Below are 20615 nucleotides of genomic sequence, written 5' to 3' on the forward strand. Positions count from 1 at the left end.
TTATTATGTTATGTTAATCACCGAGTGGAGCTTACTTAAAAACAACAACAACCTATTTCTTACTTTAAAGTCTAACATGGAAGTCTAAAGGAAGACCACAGGGGTGCCTGAGTTCGAGCCCCATGTTGGATGTAGGGATTACTTAAAAATAAAACCCTTAAAAAATAAATCGGGGCACCTGGGTGACTCCGTCATTTGGGCATCCAGTTCTTGGTTTTGACTCAGGTCATGATCTCAGTGTCCTGGGATGGAGCCCTTCGTCTAGCACCGTATCCCGTCGGGCTCCAGGCTCTGCGGGGAGTCTGAGGATATCTCTCCCTCTCTCTCTCTGCCTCCCTTCTCTTTCAAATAAATAAATAAAAATAAAGACCAACAGAGGTAAATTTTCATTTTCATCACATCATACCAAAGGCACATACAATCAACATGACATCAGTCATGACCTGGCAAGAGGTAGTGTTTGTCAGGTTTTTCCACTGTAATATTACTTTCTCCCTTTCCATACCTTCCTCTTTGAAAGGAAGTCACTACACACATCTAAGGTGTGGGGAGCCATGCTCCCCACTCCTTGAGGGCAGAGTAGTTACATAAATTATTTGGAATTTTTCTATGTGGGAGATTTGTCTCTTTCCCATTTATTAGTTTATCCAATCATGTATTTACATAAGTATACACTGGTGATGTTAATTTTGATCACTTGGTTAAGGTGACTTTGATATTTAAAAAGTTTTTTAGGTATGCTCAAGTCTTAAAAGTTTAGTCATCCTTCATAGCAAAGAAAGCTGAGAACTTCCCCTGAATGATCTTCAGTGTGGTGGTTCATGGAAACAGGTTTCACGGAAGAGCTGTGGAGACAAAGCCTGGGAGACAAGAAAAGTGGTCCAAAGGGGGCAGGTTTCCTTCTATGATTCCCTTTACCCATTTTATGACAAGTTATAAATACAAATGAGATATTGCAGGAAGACCTTCCATGTTGTACTTTATATATTTATGAATTGTTTGAATTATTTTTGTAATGAATATTATATTTTTAATGTAAAAAAAAAAGATGAAGTTAGCAGAGTATAGCAAAGAGAGGATTAAACCCAGATCCCTCTGATTGTCGACACCATATGTTCGCTCTACCTCACCAAGCCCTCTCCCTGGAGAGAAGCCAAACTGCCAGAAAGAGCCTGTATTATTCTCCAGAACAGAAACAGTTGTTAGATGAAAGGTGTTAATTCTATATTCTTAGAGGAACAGGCTGGTCCTGATACCCATGGTTCAGCAAGAGTGAGGGGAGGGGGCATCTTCTTGCAATTTTGTGGGTTAGTTGTCACCCAGGCATAGACTTGCTGCAGAAGCTGTGATTTTTCTGGAAGGGTAGCGAGAAGGGGCACTGATTCTAAAATCACACTAAGAAAAGAATATTTTAATTTTTAAAAATACAGGCTTAGGATCTGATCTTTTCCCTCACCTGGCAAGGAAAGATGTTTCCTAACCTGGCCAAACATGTCACAGGAAGCAGCTCCTCGCCTGCTGAATGGCAGCCTGCAGCTGTTCCTGTGATGGGAAAAACCTTTAACCCCTTCCTTCCCTTCCCCAGATCCATCACAGATGGTACCACTACCAGTCTGGGTCCTTCAGTGACCATGATAAGCAGAGAGCCCTGGGGTGGAAATGTGGCTTGAGTGAGAAATAAACATTGCTGTTTTGAGCCACTAGGAGTTTCAGGGTGTTTGTTACTGTAACATAACCTAGCTCATCCTTACCCCTCCATGCCATGGAATGGCTGGTTCCCTGTCCAGCCACCCTAATGCCAACCCGAATAGCAGTAAACCCCATCCATGTACACAAAGTTCCCAAGCAGTTTCTTGATCCATTATTTCAGAAGAGAAAACAATCTTCAATTCCCAATTATTTAAAAAGCCAGAGAGTTGTTCAATAAGCAACCACAATAAACCTACTCTGTGGAGACAGAGGGAAGCCAAGGAAGGAAAAGGTGTCTACTAAGTACATGAGTAAACATCACACATACCGAACTTTCCTTCCCACAACCCCTGTAACCTACAAGGAAGAAATGAAAAAGGGATCAACTCCCATGGACAAATGGGGGCAATTAATCAGTAGAAAAGGAATTTAACAAAATGTTTGGAACATACAAACAGGATGAAAAAGCTCCCATTTTTAGCAATACAGGGTACTATATAGAGCATGAAAAAAAAATCCCAATCCAAAAACCAGCTACAAAGCTGAGATATATATATATTTATATATATAATCTGTCTGAATATATCAAAGAGCTACCACTTCTGGGTTTTATTTTTTACATTTAGTTCTGATTCACTTGGCATTTTGGTGAATGGTTTAAGGTATGGATGCAATTTTATCTTTTCCAAATGGTTATCTAGTTGTCCCAATAAAATTTATTTAAACCTCCCTCTTTTCCTAAGTGATTCGAGACACCATCTTTATTGTTAACCACATTTTCATATGGACTCAGGTCTAGGCAACCAGGCTTATGAAACAGAGTAGAGTACCCAGAAATACTCAAGTGACCATGGGAACATCAGGGTAGTGGTCACCCTCAGAGGAAAGAAGGGGTTTGTGCTTGGCAGGGAAGATGGAGTCTGGACTACTCCCACAGCTTGGGTGGCAGCTAGGAGCATTCATTGGAACATAACTCGGTTAAGGAGCTCCACAGTTTTCCATACTGGCTGCACCCATTGACATTCCCACCAAGAGGGCTCCCTTTCCTCCTCATCCTTACCAGCACTTCTCTCTCGTTTTTTTTTTTTTTTTTTTCAGATTTATTTATTTATTTTGGGGGCGGGGCAGAGGGAGAGAATCTCCAAGCTGACTCCCCGCTGAGTGGGGAGCCTGACTGACACAGATGCCGGGCTCAATCTCACGACCCATGAGATCATGACCTGAGCTGAAACCAAGAGTTGCACGCTTAACCGACCAAGCCACCCAGGCGTCCCTCTCTCATCTTTTTGATAACAGCCACCCTAACAGGTGTGAAGTGATAACTCATTGTGGTTTTGATTTGCATTTCCCTGAGGATTAGTGGTGTTGAGCACCTTTTTTTTAAAGATTTATTCATCTATTTATTTATTTGAGAGAGGGAGAGACACACAGAGAGAGAGGAGGGCCAGAGGGAGAAGGAGAGAGAGAATCTCAAGCTGACTCCCCACTGAGCATGGAGCCCGATGCGGGACTCTATCTCACAACCCTGAGATCATGACCTGAGCCGAAACCAAGAATCGGCCGCTCAACCGACTGAGCCACCCAGGTGCCCCATGTTGAACACCTTTTTATATACCTGTTAGCCATGTGAACATCTTCTTTGGAAAAATGTCTATTCAGATCCTCTGCCCACTTTTTAAATAGTCTATCTATCTATTTATCTATCTATCTATCTATCTATCTATCTATCTATCTATCTATCATCTATCTCTATTTACTATCGAGTTGTAGGCATTCCTTATATATTTTGGTTATTAGCCCCTTATCAGATATGTGGTTTGCAAATATTTTCTTACATTCTGGAGGTTGCCTTTTCATCTTGCAGATTTCTTGTTGTTGTTTTGTTTTGGGTGGGGGGGTTGCTGTGCAGAAGCTTTGTAGTTTGATGTGCTTTTGTTGCTTGTGCTTTCAGTATCATATCCATAAAATCATTGCCAAGATCAATGTCAAGGAGCTTTTTCCCTATGTTTTCTTCTAGGAGTTTTATGGTTTCAGGTCTTACATTTAAGTCCTTAATCTATTTGGACTTAATTTTCATGAGTGATAGAAGACAGGGATCGAGTTTCATTCTTTTGCATGTGAATAAAGAACTATTCTATAGGGCGCCTGGGTGGCTCAGTTGGTTAAGTGACTGCCTTCCGCTCAGATCATGATCCAGGAGGCTCAGATCATGATCCAGGAATGTAGGCATGGGGGTTGAGGGGGGTCCCCCGCTCAGGAGGGAGTCTGCTTCTCCCTCTGACCCTCCCCTATTTCGTGCTCTCTCACTCTCTCAAATAAATAAATAAAATCTTAAAAAAAAAAACTATTCTATAACTCAATAATTCTATTTCTGGGTATTTATCTGAAGGAAATGAAGTCACGGTCTCAAAGAGATATCTCCACCTTCATGTTCAATGCAGCACTATTTACAATAGCCAAGACATGGAAACAACCGAAATGTCCATCAATGGATAAAGAAAATGTGTTGTGGTGTGTGGGTATGGGTATATACAGTAGAGTATCATTTAGTCATAAAAAAGGAAATTGTGCCATTTGTAATGATGGAACCTGAAGGCATTATGCTAAGTGAAATAAGACAGAGAAATAGTGTATGATCTCACTTTGGGTGGGTTTTGTTTTTTTTTTTTAATAGGTGGAATCTTAAGAAAACAAACTCATAGAAACAGCAGATTGGGGCGCCTGGGTGGCTCAGTTGGTTAAGCGACTGCCTTCGGCTCAGGTCATGATCCTGGAGTCCCGGGATCGAGTCCCGCATCGGGCTCCCTGCTCGGCGGGGAGTCTGCTTCTCCCTCACCCGCTTCCCCCCTCTTGTGCTCTCTCTCTTTCAATAAAATAAATAAAATCTTTAAAAAAAAAAAAAAAAAGAAACAGCAGATTGATGGTTGCTGGGTATGGGGGTGGGGGTGGGGGTGAAGGGGGTCAAAAGCTACAAACTTCTAGTTATAAGATAAATAAGTTGTGGGGATGTAATGTACAGTATGGTGACTATAGCTGACAATATTGTATGTCTGAAAATTGCTAAGAGTAGATTTTAAAAGTTCTCACCACACACACGAAAAATTTTAGCTATATAAAATGGTTAACTAACCTTATTCTGGTAATCATTTTGTAATATATACACATATAAAAGCACTATGGTGTATACCTTACATACTTACACAATGTTATATGTCGGTTATATCTCCATGAACCTGGAAAAATAAACAACATTCTACTTTTTCTAATTCTTCCATATAACATGCTCAACCACCTCTTTTCTCCTTTTCTTTAGTCCATTTCAATAACCAAATGGCAGTGGGAATTGCTTTTCCTTTACCACAGAAATCTATCTATATATCTATAAATATATTTATTATAAATAATATTATCCTATCTTTGCTTTGCCAAATAAATTTCCATTATGGAGCTTTTAAAAAATAATAATTCATGATCTATTTTTGCACATTTATCTTTATGCTCTTTATGCTCTTTTCTGCATATGTATTATATTCCACGACAAAAATAGTTTAAAAATTTAATTTAAAAAATTCATTTAGTGATTGGTACACCAACATCTTTGAGGAACTCTGTGGTGGCTGTCATGTGTAAGTCATAGAGTAATGTGATCCCAACATGATAAAGGCCAGAAAGACATGCCTAAGCAGTGCCTAACTGCTTGAGATGGGAGGCACATTTACCACAACACAACCACAGGATGGGGACTGGAGTTTTGACCTACAAGGATTTGGGACAAGTTAATGGACCATTAGGGTCTCTAGAAATGACATAGATGCTGGGCAGCCTACTAAGGTTCTGCTTAATGTGCATGGGAGGACAAATTCGAGGAGCACTGAGAAAACTGAGTCACAGTGATGGGGATTCACAGCTTCTCACCCAGTTCCCGGACCTAATTCAGGTCACACATGGAACCTCTTTTTCAAGGGGATCCCAGGGTCCTTTGAGGAGTGACTGACATAGCTCAGGTGTGTAGAATAAATCTTCCCCAAGCCTTTCCAGAGGGACCCATTTTCCGAGTGACAGCGCACTAGGGAAAGGGAAATACCCAGAGCTTCGGGAGTTATCAGATACTAGCTCTGACATCTGAATACCAAAGTTGTCCACCACTGAGAGGCTTATTATGGCAAATGACAGATGGAGCTCTGATCCAAGTCCATTTAATGGACTTGGTGGATTCAAGGAGATCACAGACCCATTTTAGGTACAAGCATACTTGGGGTGCCTGGGTGGCTCAGCAGGTTAAGCATCTGACCCTTGATCTCAGCTCAGGTCTCGATCTCCTGGTCATGAGTTCAAGCCCCACACTGGGCTCCATGCTGGGTGTGGAGCCTACCTTAAAAAAAAAAAAATGGGCACAGGCATACTTCTGAAATATTGCAGGTTGGGTTCCAGACCACAGCAATAAAGTGAATAGCACAATAAAGCAAGCCTGAAGAATTTTTTGGTTTCTTAGTGAATATGTTATGCTTACACTATACTATAGTTTATTAAGTGTGCAATAGTACTATGTATAAAAATGTTATATACCTTAACTAAAAATACTTTATTGCTAAAAAATGCTAACCATCTTCCGAGGTTTCAGCAAGCTATAATAATTGATCACTGATTACTATACCAAATAAATGAAAAAGTTTGAAATACTGTGAGAATTGCCAAAATGTGACACAGAGACACAAAGTGAGCAAACACTGTTGGAAAAATGGCACGGACAGACTTGCTTGCCACAAATCTTCAATTTGTAAAAAACACCACCACCAAAAAACCCCTATCTGCAAAGTGCAAAAATATTAGTCATGCCTGTAATTTCCTCAGTCCCAAAAGGAAAGAGAGACATTTACTACCAAGCAAAATCCCCATATTGGTAACCTAACCCATGGAATGAGGGTGATTATGAAGTATGGGCCAAACAGAAGTCCCTGGAACTACCTCCAAGATAGTAAGTCAAAAGTCAAACAAACAAACAAAAAACCCACACTCTGGCAGGATCTGTAGATTGGTGCTGCCATCAAACTTGAGTTATACAGGGGTGGATGATTTCTTCCTCATCCCATTTACTCACCATCTTGAGTCTTAGAAATTGATAGTAGTTTGGGCGCCTGGGTGGCTCAGTTGGTTAAGCGACTGCCTTCAGCTCAGGTCATGATCCCGGAGTCCTGGAATCGAGTCCCACGTCGGGCTCCCTGCTCAGCAGAGAGTCTGCTTCTCCCTCTGACCCTACCCCCTCTTGGGCTCGCTCTCTCTCACTCTCTCTCTCTCAAATAAATAAAATCTTTAAAAAAAAATAAGAAATTGATAGTAGTTTATTACAAATGCAATCAAATGGTACTGCTAAACTGTGGTTCCAGATGTGGTATCTTTATGGGATCAAAGCAACACAGTTCTTGGCCAACATGGAAAAAAAAAAAAGGATACACAATTTGGTGGGACTCTTGATTCCGGAGCCAACAGGTACAGTTTTTAGGAGTTCTGCTTCAACCAATTACAGTGACCTGTAAGGCAGCTGAGTGGGATCCAGACAGGAAACGGTTCTCAGCAGCCCAGGCTATGTGTGCACTGTCCTGCCACCAGGCCTTAGGACTCAGCCAACCAAAAGCTATTAGAGCATCTGTGGTAGGCGAAGATGTATGGAGTCTCTGAAAACTCCAAATAAGAGAATTATAGCCCCAAGTTCTAGGGTTTTTGAAAAAGACCAATACCCCCCTCCACCAAAAAGTATTCTCCATCTGAAAAGCAACCCCTGGCTTGCTCTTGGGCATTGGCACAAACTGAATTCCAGGACACCAAGTGACTTTAGACTCTAAGCTATCCGTTGTGAGATCTGTATTATTTGATCCACTGAACTATAAAACTGGATGTTCAGTGGCATTACCTAGCATGATGGAAGTAGGCTGAAGGGGCCCAGATGGTCCAAGGAAAGGGTATGAGGAGGTGCCTCAGATGCCTGTGGCACTGGCTCCTACCATTCTGTCGATTTCCTGCCAACCCACACCTACAGCATCCGCAGAACCTGGAAATGTAGAGGAAAAGCCCCATCCTGGTGCCTGCTGGGTGTACATGCTATGGGGCCCCTGCCCTGCTGATCCACTCAGATGCCCCAAAAGACAGCGGTGAATAACCACCATTTCAGAGGGCACCTCTGGTAGTCCTGGGTTGGGAGGCCTCGTGTAGAAGGGGCGGGTGTCTGGGAGTCATTCTCTTCCTCCTTCATACATTCCACCCGATGTTCTTAGTCATTACTCAGTGACAGCCCCCCAGTGACAGATATGCCTTCTTTCCACGATCAGACCCATTTCAGAATAGACAAGTGACTATATAGTTTTTTTGTTCTTTTTAATTCAGAAAGAGAGAGAAAGGGAAGAAAATAAAAAACATTTGTTTAAATAACTATTGCAGAAAAGGAGATCTGGGCTGGATGCTGGGACCTACCTCTTCCAGAAAGGGGATTTATTAATGTTTTAAACAAAACAAAACAAAAAGAAGAAAAAGGAACAAAAGGAAATAAATTATTCTGCTCAATACTGTTTGGCATAATTGCATTGTTTTTTCATCTTCTAAACACTCCGAACAGCCTCTTCAGGAAGCACTGAGATGAGACTGGCAAGAATGGCTGGTGCCTTGACTTTCTAAAATGGTGGGGGAGACCCTGAGAGAGGCATTCCACTATAGGCCCCCCCAAATCCACCCCCACTCTTTACTCCTACTTTTGGAATTGGGAAGGAACAGACTCAAACTAAGTTCTCAATATATTAACTTTCGGCGTGCCCACTGCCCTGCCCCAATCCTCCTCTAATATACTCCCCTGCGTTACTGTTCCCCCAGCCAGCTGCAGGAACTACACCAATGGCCAGGAGGCTGCTTGGTGGTATCAACTCACTAAGATAAAGGGTGGTATTTGTGTACCTCACTGTTGGGAAGGGGGATCCTATTAGTGGTTTGGAAGCTTCACAGAAGCCCTTCCCCCCCTCCGAAACTTCCTCAACCTCAAAGGGTGAGAATACCATCAGCAGCTTCCTCTAGGGACTTAAGCTGGGTTCAGTCATGCAAGTAACTTCCAGTTGTAACCCCTGTTAGCATCCCTGCCCTTCTAGAGCTGGAAATGGAAAATGGGTTAGAGCGAGGAGGTAGGAAGTGAGCATGGGGGAGGGGATGCATGGGCAGGAGAGGAGGCATGCAGGTGGGCAAGTCTACTCCTCCCCAGCTAGGATCCCAGCTATTTGCATGGCCAGCTTAGAATTTTAAAAGAATCTTTGTTGGTCAGCCATCCCTGGTAACCTCAAGTTAATTAAATTAGGAGACCAAAGCAAATTTCACCCCCAAGCAAGAGGTTTCCTACTCCTCTTTGGGGTGATGGGTGAAGGAAAAAGGTGCATGCACCAGGCAGCTGGGCTCCCCATCTCCAGGCTTCTTTCCCACGTGTTGCTTTCTCTCCCTAGAGCCGGCCAAAGACGCGCGAGTGGGGGTAGGGGGTGGAGAAGCAGCACTGCCCCCGCCCCCGCCCCATCCCAGGGCAAGTTTTGATTTTTTTTTTCCCCCCCAGGACAAATAGGCTGGTGAGGAGGCCCAGGGCCAAGGGGGAAACACTAAAAAAAGTTGTGCGTGAACAGTAAGGGGCCGAGAGTACACGAGAGTGAGAAGCACCTTACATCTCAAGTGACGGGGCTTCCTTGTCCCCTGCCTTGTTCCTTACACCTGTTCCAGAGTTAAGCCCTGGGCGAATTCCGCCCCCTAGCAAGGGGCTGAATACAGTTCTAGTTTTCTGGTGAGATGCTCAATGCCCTGGTCAGAAAGGCCATTCCATAGGGTGGCCAAAGGTGGGGATGGGGAGAAGAGAGGATGAGGGGACCCACACGTCACTGCATTTCTTTGGTGGGTTTACACTCACCCATCTGGGCCTGACACGTAAAGGAAATATGGGGTCCAAAATTCTCTTGAGGCCTGAAGAGGTTTGAGAGGGCTCTAGCTTTTCCCCTGGGATGAAAGCGCGCTCCCTGGAAACCACCTTATCTCCCCTAGACCACCACAAACGAACGGCCAACGCCCCTCCGCCCACCCCGAGGTCACGAGGGACCCCCCCCGCCCCGCCCCGGCAAAGGAAAGCCCAGCCGCCGCTGCCCCGCACCTTCCCCACCGTTTCCTCCTCGGTGCCCCCGGCCGAGTAAGGCCGACAGGCGACTGACACTCCTCCTGCAGAGCCTGAGGAAAGTACTTCACTGAGGGCGGAACCAACCACACTACTCCTTAAAAAGCATGAAAGAAAATCCTACCCAAAGCATAGGGGAGTGGGGATTCAGCGGCCGCCGGCCCGCCTCCGAAGGCCATTGATTGGAGGAGACGGGGCCCGGCGCCGGAAGTTCTCCTTGAGTCGCATGATTGGTTGGGAGAAAGAGTCTCCGCTCCGACTGCAGCGCTGATTGGGTACCAGGCCCGGGCCAGCCCCCAGAGTCTCTTGATTGGCGGGGGACAGCCGGCGCTCGCTGGACTTGCAGCATGATTGGTCCAGACCGCGGCCTGGCGTCGCTCCCAAGGCCTGGAGACGCCTAACGGGGCGCCGCGCCCTCGCCGAGGCCGGGGCCCTCGCCGAGGCCGCCACCCTCGGGCTGGCCCGGAGTCGCGGCTGGGAGCGCGCGCCGCCGCCTCGCGGCTGGGCCGGAAGGGTCGCGGCGAGGCTGGGCTCAGTTGCCTCGGTAGACCTCGATCTTGCTGGCCTTGGCCAGCATGTCGATGATGTGGGCCTCGAAGTCGGCGTCGTGCACTCCCGTCTTCCGGAACTCGCCCGCGTACCGGTTATTCTCCCAGTAGTGGTGCCAGTTGCCCCGGCTGTCGGCCCCGAACCCGTACACGTTCACCTGCAGGGGAGGGCGGCGCACGTCACCCCGCGTCGGGGACCGGGAGAGCCTCGGGTCGTTGGTGGGCTAGGACAACGGGGCCGCGGCGACCCGACGGCAGCCGGTTCGCAGAGCTCGGGAGGCACCGGGAAGACGGGACACCCAGGCCAGGAGCTGAGGACACTCCCCGGGGAAGACCGCTACTCCCGGTTCTTCCGCCCGTCTCCCTGCAGCAGGACGCCTCAGTCTAGGGCCAGGACAGCTCTCAACCCTTGCTAACGTCCCTTTTTGGTTTTGGTTTTGAGGCTGTTGTTGTCGTTTTGTAATGGAATACTTTCAGTATTCCAGGTCCACACACTGAATTTACTGGCAGAAGTAGGGGTGCTGGGCGTGAGCCTGCCCAGCACGGCACAGCCGCCCGCTCGCTACTGAGAAGCGGCCCCTCGAGCACACACACAGCAGGCTTAGCGCCGCCCACCGCTGTGGGAGAAGACCACCCGCTGGAACTTAACTACATTGTTTCCTTTCTATTTATATTTTTGATTACTTTTTTTTTTATGGCAAGTAATAACCAATTATGGTGTTAGGAGTCTATTTCCTTTTTAAATAAATTTAACTTTGAAGTGATTTCAGATTTGCAAAGTCATGAACGTTAAGGGACTTTGGGAAATGAAGATGTATACTTTACAGCCTAGAAATGGGGGAAATCAGAGCCACTTGGTTTCTGCCTACAAAAACGCATTCCTCTTGCTCTGCTAAGTCCTAAGAAGGGCTGACTCCCTCTGCTCCATGGGTATCCCTATTTTACCCCTAACACTGGGCTACCCACCTCATCACACACATGCAGGGCAAAGAAGAGCACCAGCATCCCTGTGGAAGGGTACCGCCCGTGATGCTCTGTCCACCGGTCGTGGATGTACTTGAAGAAGGCTGGGTTATAGATCTGAACCTGGGAGGAGAAAAGGGAACAGACACATGAGGGGCTTTGGGGGCCTGGAGACTCAGGTCAGTCTCTGAGAAGCTTCTGCCAGTTCCTCCATGCTTGCCAGCAGACCTGTTCATCCATGTTCCCTGGTTCCTATGACCTCTGAGGGGGTCAGGCATACCAGCAGATGGGGGAGGGGATACTCTGAAGGTTCTGGAAGGTCACTGGGGGACACCTGAGCCACTGGACTGGGCACACCATGAGTCAAGTCTGCACTGTTTCCAATGACATGGGGATGAAGAAGGGGGAGGAGGAGGGAGCTTACCTTTTCTTTGTCCACTCGAAGGAAGGACTTCACTGGCGCATAGGTGCTTCAAGTAGAAAGAAAAAAAAACCATTTAGATGGCCCTGGGATCTAGAAAGGCCCAGAGATGCCTTTCTTCCCTCACAGGCTTAAGTGATGACAACCTTACAACAGATCCCCTGCCTCCGAACTGCTTCCATAGCACATCACTGCAATACCTTGCTAAGAAACCTTCAGAGGCTACCTATGTCCTTCAGGAGAAAATGAGGATGTGTTTTAGACAAACACTGGGGCCTTCCATTATCTAACCCCAACTTTTCTTTCCACAACACTCATCTGTGAACTCCCCACTTGATTTAGCCAATCATTTCACACCCACTATGTCTGTGTCTTCTGCCCATGATGACCCTCTCGATACTATCCTCACATTTGGCACAAATCCCTCCTTCCCTATTAGCCAGCCATGGCACCTATAATCTACACTCTTTTTCTAAGTATTATGGGACTTAAATTCAACAGCACTTATTTTAGCCCTTATGTCTCCCAAACATAAGATAATGTCTTAAGAAACTGTAACCTATATTTCTGTGTTTAAAAAAAGATGTGGTGGGGCGCCTGGGTGGCTCAGTTGGTTAAGCGGCTGCCTTCGGCTCAGGTCATGATCCCAGGGTCCTGGGATCGAGCCCCACGTCTGGCTCCCTGCTCAGTGGAGAGCCTGCTTCTCCCTCTCTCTCTGCCTGCCTCTCTGCTTACTTGTGCTTTCTCTCTCTGTGTCAAATAAATAAATAAAATCTTTAAAAATAAATAAATAAAGAAAGAAAGAAAGAAAAAGATGTGGCGTGGCGCCTGGGTGGCTCAGCTGGTTGAGTGTCTGACCCTGACTCTGGTCATGATCTCAGAGTCCTGGGATCCAGCCCCATATCAGGCTCTGTGTTCGGCAGGGAGTCTGCTTGTGCCCCACCCCCCCCCATTCTGCCACTGCTCATGCTCTGTCTCTCTCAAACAATCTATTTTTTTTTTTTAAGATTTTATTTATTTTTTAACAGCGAGAGAGACAGAGAGAGAGGGAACACAAGCAGGGAGAGTGGGAGAGGGAGAAGCAGGCTTCCCACCAAGCAGGGAGCCCGATGCGGAACTCGATCCCAGGACCCTGCGATCACGACCCGAGCTGAAGGCACACACCCAATGACTGAGCCACCCAGGCGCCCCACAAATAAAATATTTAAAAAAAAAATGTGATGGCGGGGGCGTCTGGGTGGTGCAGTTGGTTAAGTGCCTGACTCTCAGTTTCAGCTCAGGTTGTGATCTCAGGATCATGAGATTGAGCCCTGTGTCAGGTTCTCATTCAGCTCAGAGTCTGCTTGAGTTTCTCTCTTCCTCTCCCTCTGCCCCTCCCACTTGTGCTCTCTCTTGCTAATAAATAAATCTTTCTTAAAAAGATTAAAAAAATGTGGTGACAGCAGGCAAAAGGTGAAACAGCCTAACTGTCCACTGATGGGTGAATGGATAAATAAAATATGATATATCCATATAATGGAATATTATCCAGCTTTTAAAAGGAATGAAATCCTGTACATGCTACAACATGGATAAACCCTGAAAACATTATGCTAAGTGAAATAAGCCAGACACAAAAGGACAAACACTATGATTCCACTTACATGAAGTACTTATAACAGTCAGACCATAGAGACAGAAAGACTAGTGGTTATCAGTGGCCTAGGGAGTGAGGGAGATAGGGAATTATTATTTAATGGGTACAATTTCCATCTGAAATTGTGAAGAAGTTCTGAAGATGGATAGGGTGATGTTTGCACAACAAAGTAAATGTACTTAATGCTACAGAACTGTGTGGTTAAATACATTTTATGTTATATACAGTTTTTTGGCTTATTTATATTTTTGGTGGAGGATGTGGGCAGTGGCCTGAGAAAGTTAATTTTTACTTATTTTTGCTTTTTTTTTTTTTTTTTTAAAGATTTTATTTATTTATTTGAGAGAGCGAGAGAGAGCACATGAGAGGGGGGAGGGTCAGAGGGAGAAGCAGACTCCCTGCTGAGCAGGGAGCCCGATGCGGGACTCGATCCGGAGACTCCAGGATCATGACCTGAGCCGAAGGCAGTCGCTTAACCAACTGAGCCACCCAGGCGCCCTTATTTTTGCTTTTTTAAGTAACCTCTACATCCAACATGGAGCTTGAACTCATGACCCCGAGATCAAGAGTCACATGCTCCACTGACTGAGCCAGCCAAGTGCCCCATATGTTATATACATTTTCACACACACACACACACACACACAGAGTGAGACAGTGGGTTAGTGGTTGTTGCCTAGGGCTGGAGGGTGGGGATGGAGGGAGTGAGGGTGATGGCTAAGGGATACAGAGGTATCTTTTTTTTTTATTATTATTCATTTGAGATATAGAGAGAGAGAGAGCATGAGCAGGGGGAGAGGAAGAGGGAGAAGGAGAAGCAGGCTCCCTGCTGAGCCAGGAGCCCGATGCAGGGCTCAATCCCAGGACCCTGGGATCATGACTTGAGCTGAAGGCAGATGCTTAACCATCTGAGCCACCCAGGCGCCCCCAGAGGTATCTTTAGATCTTTAATCTTCATCTTTAAGAAGATGAAAGAGATCTAAAATAAATTCTGATGGTGACACAGCACTGTATTCAATAAAAGCCACTGACTTGTATACTTCATTTATTTATTTTTTTTAAAGATTTTATTTATTTATTTGACAGAGACAGAGACAGCAAGAGCAGGAACACAAGCAGGGGGAGTGGGAGAGGGAGAAACAGGCTTCCTGCCGGGCAGGGACCCTGATGTGGGACTCGATCCCAGGACCCTGGGATCATGACCTGAGCCGAAGGCAGACGCTTAACGACTGAGCCACCCAGGAGCCCTGACTTGTATACTTTAAATGTGTGAATTGTATAGCATGTGAATTATATCTCAATAAAGTGTTAAAAAAAATACTTGGTGATGAGGGGTGCCCGGGTGGCTCAGATGGTTAAGCGTCTGCCTTCGGCTCAGGTCATGATCCCAGGGTCCTGGGATTGAGTCCCTCATCGGGCTCCCTGCTAGGCAGGGAGCCTGCTTCTCCCTCTGCCTCTGCCTCTCTCTCTGACTCTCATGAATAAATAAATAAAACATTTAAAAAAAAAACACTTGGTGATGAAACTAATATGTGAGCCAACTATACTTCAATTAAAAAAAAAAAGAAAGAAAGAAAAATACTTGGCAATTGAATTTCCCAAGGTTCCTAGCAACTGCCTCTAAAGAAAACTCTCAGAAGGCAGAGGTCCCACAGTCAGGAGCCACCTCCTGGAAAGGACACCAAAACCTTTCCTCCCCTTTCTACCACCAGTATGCTGGCTGTCACTATGCAGGAAGCGACACTGAACAGGCTGTGGCCTCAGCTAACCCACCATTTTGGGCCCTCCCTACGATGGCCTCCCTCTTCACCAGCCCCTCTTAGTCAAAATATTCAGTTAAAAGAATTCTAAGAGCCAATCCCTGGGAAGAGTCCTCTCAAAATGCTCCTGTCGCCCATATTCCCCTCCCAGTCAGCAGAGTGACTTACAATCGGATCTGCCCTGTGGACAAAGCGCTGGCAATCCATAGTAGGTCCAGGGCTTTGAAGGGCACCAACACGAAGCTGACGTTGGCGGGCAGGTTCTTGGCACTCTCTGGGTACATGAAATGGTGGGTGGTTCGGCTGCCAACATCCTGCTCAAAGCCCACGGTTGGCGCCTGATTCATCCTGCAGGGACAAGAGGGGGACATGAGAAGAAGCCACCATGGAAACCGGTGCAAGATTTTTAGAGGACAGTTTGGTGCCAGCCATCAAAAATGTAAACGGGCGTACACTTTGACCTAGCAATTCCATTTCTAGATATCCTACAGAAATGGTTGCCTGAGTCTGCAAAGACATGTGTACAAAGATATTCACTGCATTATTTTTTTACAGTCGTGAAAAGGAGAATCAATTTAACAATAAAGAAGTGGTCAGTACATTTTGGCACACTCACATATGGAATACCACAGAGCCACGAGAATGAATGAAGCAGATTTACATGGGCCGGTAAGAAATAAGCCCAGTGAAAAAATCCAGGTGGTGTGAGGTATCTGTCCCACTGCTTTCCTTTTAATGTATATCTTTTGAATACTGCTATGTGCTGCAGGAGGGAATTAACAAGACACAAAAGGAAAACTTAAAACTAGATAGCGTGAATCCATTTTTTGTAAAAACAGACAGAAAAAGGAGGCAGAGAGAGAAAGGAAAACATATTTTTGTATATAGTATTAAAATTGGTAACAAAGTTTACTCTTGGGTGGGATGGGGAGGGATACTTCACCTTTCAGTGTATACATTTCTGGGGTTTTTTTCCCCCCAATAACCAGCACATATTACTCTTAGGCTTTTTTTTTTTTTAAAGAAAAGAACAGACTTCTACAGCTTCAACCTTACCTGGCTGTTCTGTCCTCTTTCCTAAAAGACACTGGAAGCACGGTAAGAAGCTGAAGCATTCCCTAAGCTCCTGGGCCAGACGGCAGCCTCACGCCACCAGCCCCAGCCCCTCTGTCCCTGTACTTCAGCTTCTTATCTACCTTTCCGTTCCAAGGCCAAGAGGGATGCTCCAAGTTCTGACAGCACCCACCTCGGCTGTCCCCTGGTGATGTGCAGTGTGGCTCTGTCTCTCCCGTGCTGCCATGGAAGAACTCAGAAACCCAGAGCGGTCTTGCTACCCTCCTGGGCATAACAAGCCGAGAAGGCTTCTACTTCCTTTCAACGGGTGCAAAACGTAGGATCAATAAAATCAAGGCTCCCTCTTTTGGTGAACATCTTCAAAGCAGGTGATCCAGCTTTGAACACAAACGTGTCGGTCTTTTCTGCTGTGACTGTTTATGAGAACATTCCTGTCTTGAGTGGACCACCTTGCAGAATCATGACTACCCAGGGAGGTGACCATAACCTTGCCTTCCAATGGGGACAAAGGGACCTGGGAGAGAGGGAGCAAAGCCTCCATGTGTTTTCTCTGCTTTTTATGCCTATTCTGTGAAACCAGTATGAACATTACGTGTCCTTACAGTGGCTGGCACCACTAGCTGGGCTTGGTGAAGACCTCCTGGGGCTCCCATTGATGGCACGACGCAGTGAGAGCATGTCCAGGATGCCCCACCACTGCTGGTCATATTGCTGACCTCCTACCTCTCTGCTTCCCTTCCCTTCAGGGACTGGAGGCTGTTTGGGGCTGGGAAGCCATAAAGCCTGAAAGTGGCCTGATTTGGAACTAGAGGGTGAATCTTTGTTCTTGGCCACTTCCGTTCTAGTCTGGTTCAAGCAGAAGCCTAGAATCTTCCCTATAGGACCAACTGTCCTCTGGCCTCCATTTCTTTAGGTTAACTGCCCCTTTACCTCCTGTCTGGGTGCCCCTCTGTTCTCCTGGTCTTTAGAGTTCAGAGATATTGTCTCTTAGAAGAGCCTAGAAGTATCTTTTCCCATGTATTAATAACCGTTGGCTGGGGCTCTTATAGCTGTGCACACAGCACTAGTGTGTCCTGAGGTCACCATAGCTTCAGTCTGGATTTGTCTTCTGCCACATCAGCCCTGGGGTCTTTGAGGAACAGAGCAGTTTGGAGAGAAAGCCTTAACAGGGACAGTGTTTCTCAGCTGCCTGGGGTACGTAAGGGGCAGGAGGCGGAAGACTTGGGTGGGTGACACTCAAGTTGGCTGGGGCCTGGACTGGGCAGGACTTGGGGTCAAGGTTCACTTTGGTGAGTACCTAAGAAACAAACCTCATGTCACCTGACATGGAGAGGCCAAACTGGTCCCACAGATCAAAGGACTGCAAGTGCCCCAGGTTGGCCTCTGAAGACACCCACCTGTCCCCATCTGCCTTTTCCCCTGCATCTGCAGCCACAGTTCTGACACAGTCCCTTCTGAAACCTGTCAGGCACTGTCGCTGCCTCCACCTCCCTCGGGTCTCTACCCCTTGCTGGGCAGGCACCAGCTTTCAAAAGTCTGGGAATGAATGGAGAAAGAGGTTCAAAAAGATGTTTCAGAACCTTCAAGGTAGAGGGTAGGCACAGGGCATGCTTTTGAGGACAGGATTTTGTGTTGAGGCTCTGATTCATTTTGGAGAAGCCAAGCCCTGGAAGGAGGCCAGAGCAGGATGGAGGATGAACTACATCTCCATGACTCAGGGGAAAAGCATTCTAGGATTCTATATGTTCCTGGTTGCCTCCACCTGCCAAAGAAGCACCTGAGGGCAGAGGCACGGGATGGGTGGATGTGGATGCATGCTTTGGGTTTGGTATCTGGCCACCTAGTCTCTTCCATTCATTCACGTATTTACAGTGAGCTGACAATCTGCCAGGTGCTTGTTTTAGGAGTTGTGGATCTATCTGCTGGCTGGCCGAGGCAGGACCAGCCCAACTCCATTTAGAGTTGCCAGCAGGGCTCAGAAGACACATAGGAGGAGGAGGCAGCTGGGGAGTGGCGTAGGGAAATACAGCTAGAGCCATCATTTCACTATAACCCAGCTTATATTGGTCCTGCTTCCAGAGAGCAGGGAGGCCTCCCCACTGGTTCCAAAACCAAGACATGCCTATCAGCAAAGAGTCACCTCCACTGCCATCTAGCTCTTTGTACAGATCAGCAAAAAGCCAATTCAATCTGGGTCAGCCCTTCCACAAAGCAATTCTGAGGTCCACTCCAAAACGCACATCTCCGAACCTGGTCCAGGTGAGGGAACCTCTGTAAATTCCTCTCTGCAGCCTGGCCTGACCAGGTACCACCCGGGTGTCATAGGAGCCCAGCCTTTTTGTCTGCTTCCACCCTGGAGCTTCCCAACCAGCACCGACCAACATGCACAATGAAAGCACCCACCTGGTACAGGTGGCAGGGCCGGCAGGAGCTTCAGGCACTCCACAGCATTTCCCTGGGCTTCCCAAGTGTCCCAGGGCTGCACGGAATTGATGGACTTCTCATTCCCCACTCACGGCCGCTGTGTCTGGGTGGAGAGAGCTCTCTCTCCAGCAACCAGCTTGCCTCCCTTACATTTGGAGTGCCAGCAATGGGAGGATGGGAAGAAACTCAGGTGGCTCTGGGTTCCTGGATGAGGCCTAGCCTCCCTCCTCTCTCCCCACCCCCCACCATTCTCAACATGAGAAAGGTTTTGCAAGGAACAGTGAAAGCCTCAGAGACATACTGCTGCCTTGGTGTTGCCATGGAAACAGCAACAGTTTCTAAGACAAAGCCCTTCCTTCTGCCTCCTGGGGAACCTGGTCTTTCTGCAATGCTGATCCTAAGAGATGCTTAGTGAAAACTGGGCGTTTTCAGCATCTTCACTCTTAAGGCCCTTCTTCCACCAAGGAGTGGGATGGAAGGATCCCCACTGTGGCATTTGCTGTCCCAAGTCAGGGAGGAGGTCAGAAAACACTGGTTCAGGAGCAGAATGAGCAGCCCATGTTCAAGTTACAAGTCTACCATCTAGGGCCACCTGGGTGGTTCAGTCAGTTAAGTGTCCGACTCTTGATCTCAGCTCAGGTCTTGATCTCAGGGTCATGAGTTCAAGCCCTGTGTTGGGCTCCATGCTAGCCATGGAACCTACTTAAAAAAACAAAACAAAAAACAAGTCTACCATCTAGTCCCTGTTCACCTCCAGGCTCATAGCTCTGTGTCTTTGAAATGAATGCCTCCCCAACCCCTCTCCTTTCGTCAAGGCTGTACACAGATGTCTGTTAAATGAATTTGCCCCCACATAATCTAAACCTTATGAAATAAAGGTAAGGGACAGCAGCCCAGAGCAAGCACTGAGCAATTCCTTTTCCTGCCCAGGACCTCTGTCTTCTGTGAGTCTGCCAGAAGGAATCATCTGTGGCTATTTATCAAGACACTAGTGTAGGGCCCTCACTCTTGGCCCAGCACTGAGGGGATCGGGCAGGTGGAAGGACCTCTGGGGAGAGTTTTCACCAGAAAAGAGCCAGGACTCTACTCTCAGCTCTTTTAGGAGGAGTTCAGAGCTAGAAACTGAGTGCTGGTCTCAAGCAGGGCATAGAATGGGAATTCTGCCTCCCCATCTACCCAACAAACAAGAGAGAGACCTGAGCCTTGACAGAAGGTTCTGGCGTCAGAGACTCACAGCAGCGGACAACTCCTCCACTGGCCAACAAGGCTAAGGAGACCAGTCCTTCCTTCTGGAGGCCTGTGCTGGGCCCATCCTTGGGCTCCCCGGGGCTCACCTCATGATGAAGTTGTGCCCATCCACATCTGGACCGTAGCCAGAGCCCCGCAGGTTGCCTGAGTTCCCCACCACTGCACAGCGCCGGCACTGGTGGGGGTCCCGGAAACGGTATGGGTTCTCGCCTGGTACTATCTGGAACAGCTTCTCCAGCACCTCGTTGGTGTTGTGTGACTTGAACTGGGGCTGCAGCATCTGTGGACACGAGGGGAGAAGGAAGGAGCGGGGATTATGCGAGCCAGGAGGGATTCTGGCCTGCCTGCCTGCCCTCACCCTCCAGTCTCAGTCAGGGAGAGAAATTCTCTCTCAGCAGCAAGGATGTTCCCCTTCTCCAGCAACAGCAATATCGCTTTCTGAGACTGGTGCCCTGCTCATCAGGGGTGCTCTAATGCACTGGAGGGGGCTCCGGGGCCAAGGGGTACTGCAAAGCAGAGAAACTTCTTGGGCTTGTCATGCCTGCAGAGGCCCCTGCTTTTCAGTCCTCTCAGCGAAGCTATGAGTCCCATGAAGAGTCATTCTGAGGTGCGGTTAATGTGGAAAACCCTGTGAAGTTCAGGGGCTCATTCCTAACCAGCCTACAGAGGGCGC

The 20615-nt window shown here is 47.2% G+C and overlaps 1 protein-coding gene and 1 long non-coding RNA gene across 4 annotated transcripts in view; both read right to left on the minus strand.

Moving 5' to 3' along the window:
- LOC144380250 (uncharacterized) overlaps positions 1–6779 on the minus strand; it is a 10774-nt gene extending 3995 nt beyond the window's left edge. Inside the window, exons 1-3 of one of the 3 annotated variants that reach the window (XR_013444231.1) lie at positions 5942–6779; positions 4890–4922; positions 179–341 (exon numbers count right to left, since the gene is read on the minus strand). This is a non-coding gene — a long non-coding RNA (uncharacterized LOC144380250). Of the gene's footprint in view, positions 1–178; positions 4867–4889 lie in introns of those variants that run through there. The other 2 variants (XR_013444230.1, XR_013444229.1) reach the window with 2 other exon arrangements.
- A 231-nt stretch (positions 6780–7010) lies between these two features.
- ST3GAL2 (ST3 beta-galactoside alpha-2,3-sialyltransferase 2) overlaps positions 7011–20615 on the minus strand; it is a 48982-nt gene continuing 35377 nt past the window's right edge. Inside the window, exons 3-7 of the mRNA XM_036088053.2 lie at positions 20029–20222; positions 15365–15544; positions 11804–11849; positions 11383–11502; positions 7011–10574 (exon numbers count right to left, since the gene is read on the minus strand). Coding sequence (XP_035943946.1) covers positions 10401–10574; positions 11383–11502; positions 11804–11849; positions 15365–15544; positions 20029–20222 — 714 coding nt within the window. The 3' untranslated portion in view covers positions 7011–10400. The remainder of the gene's footprint in view (positions 10575–11382; positions 11503–11803; positions 11850–15364; positions 15545–20028; positions 20223–20615) is intronic.

This window comes from Halichoerus grypus, chromosome 15 (assembly GCF_964656455.1).
Source record: "Halichoerus grypus chromosome 15, mHalGry1.hap1.1, whole genome shotgun sequence".
Lineage (NCBI taxonomy): Eukaryota > Metazoa > Chordata > Mammalia > Carnivora > Phocidae > Halichoerus > Halichoerus grypus.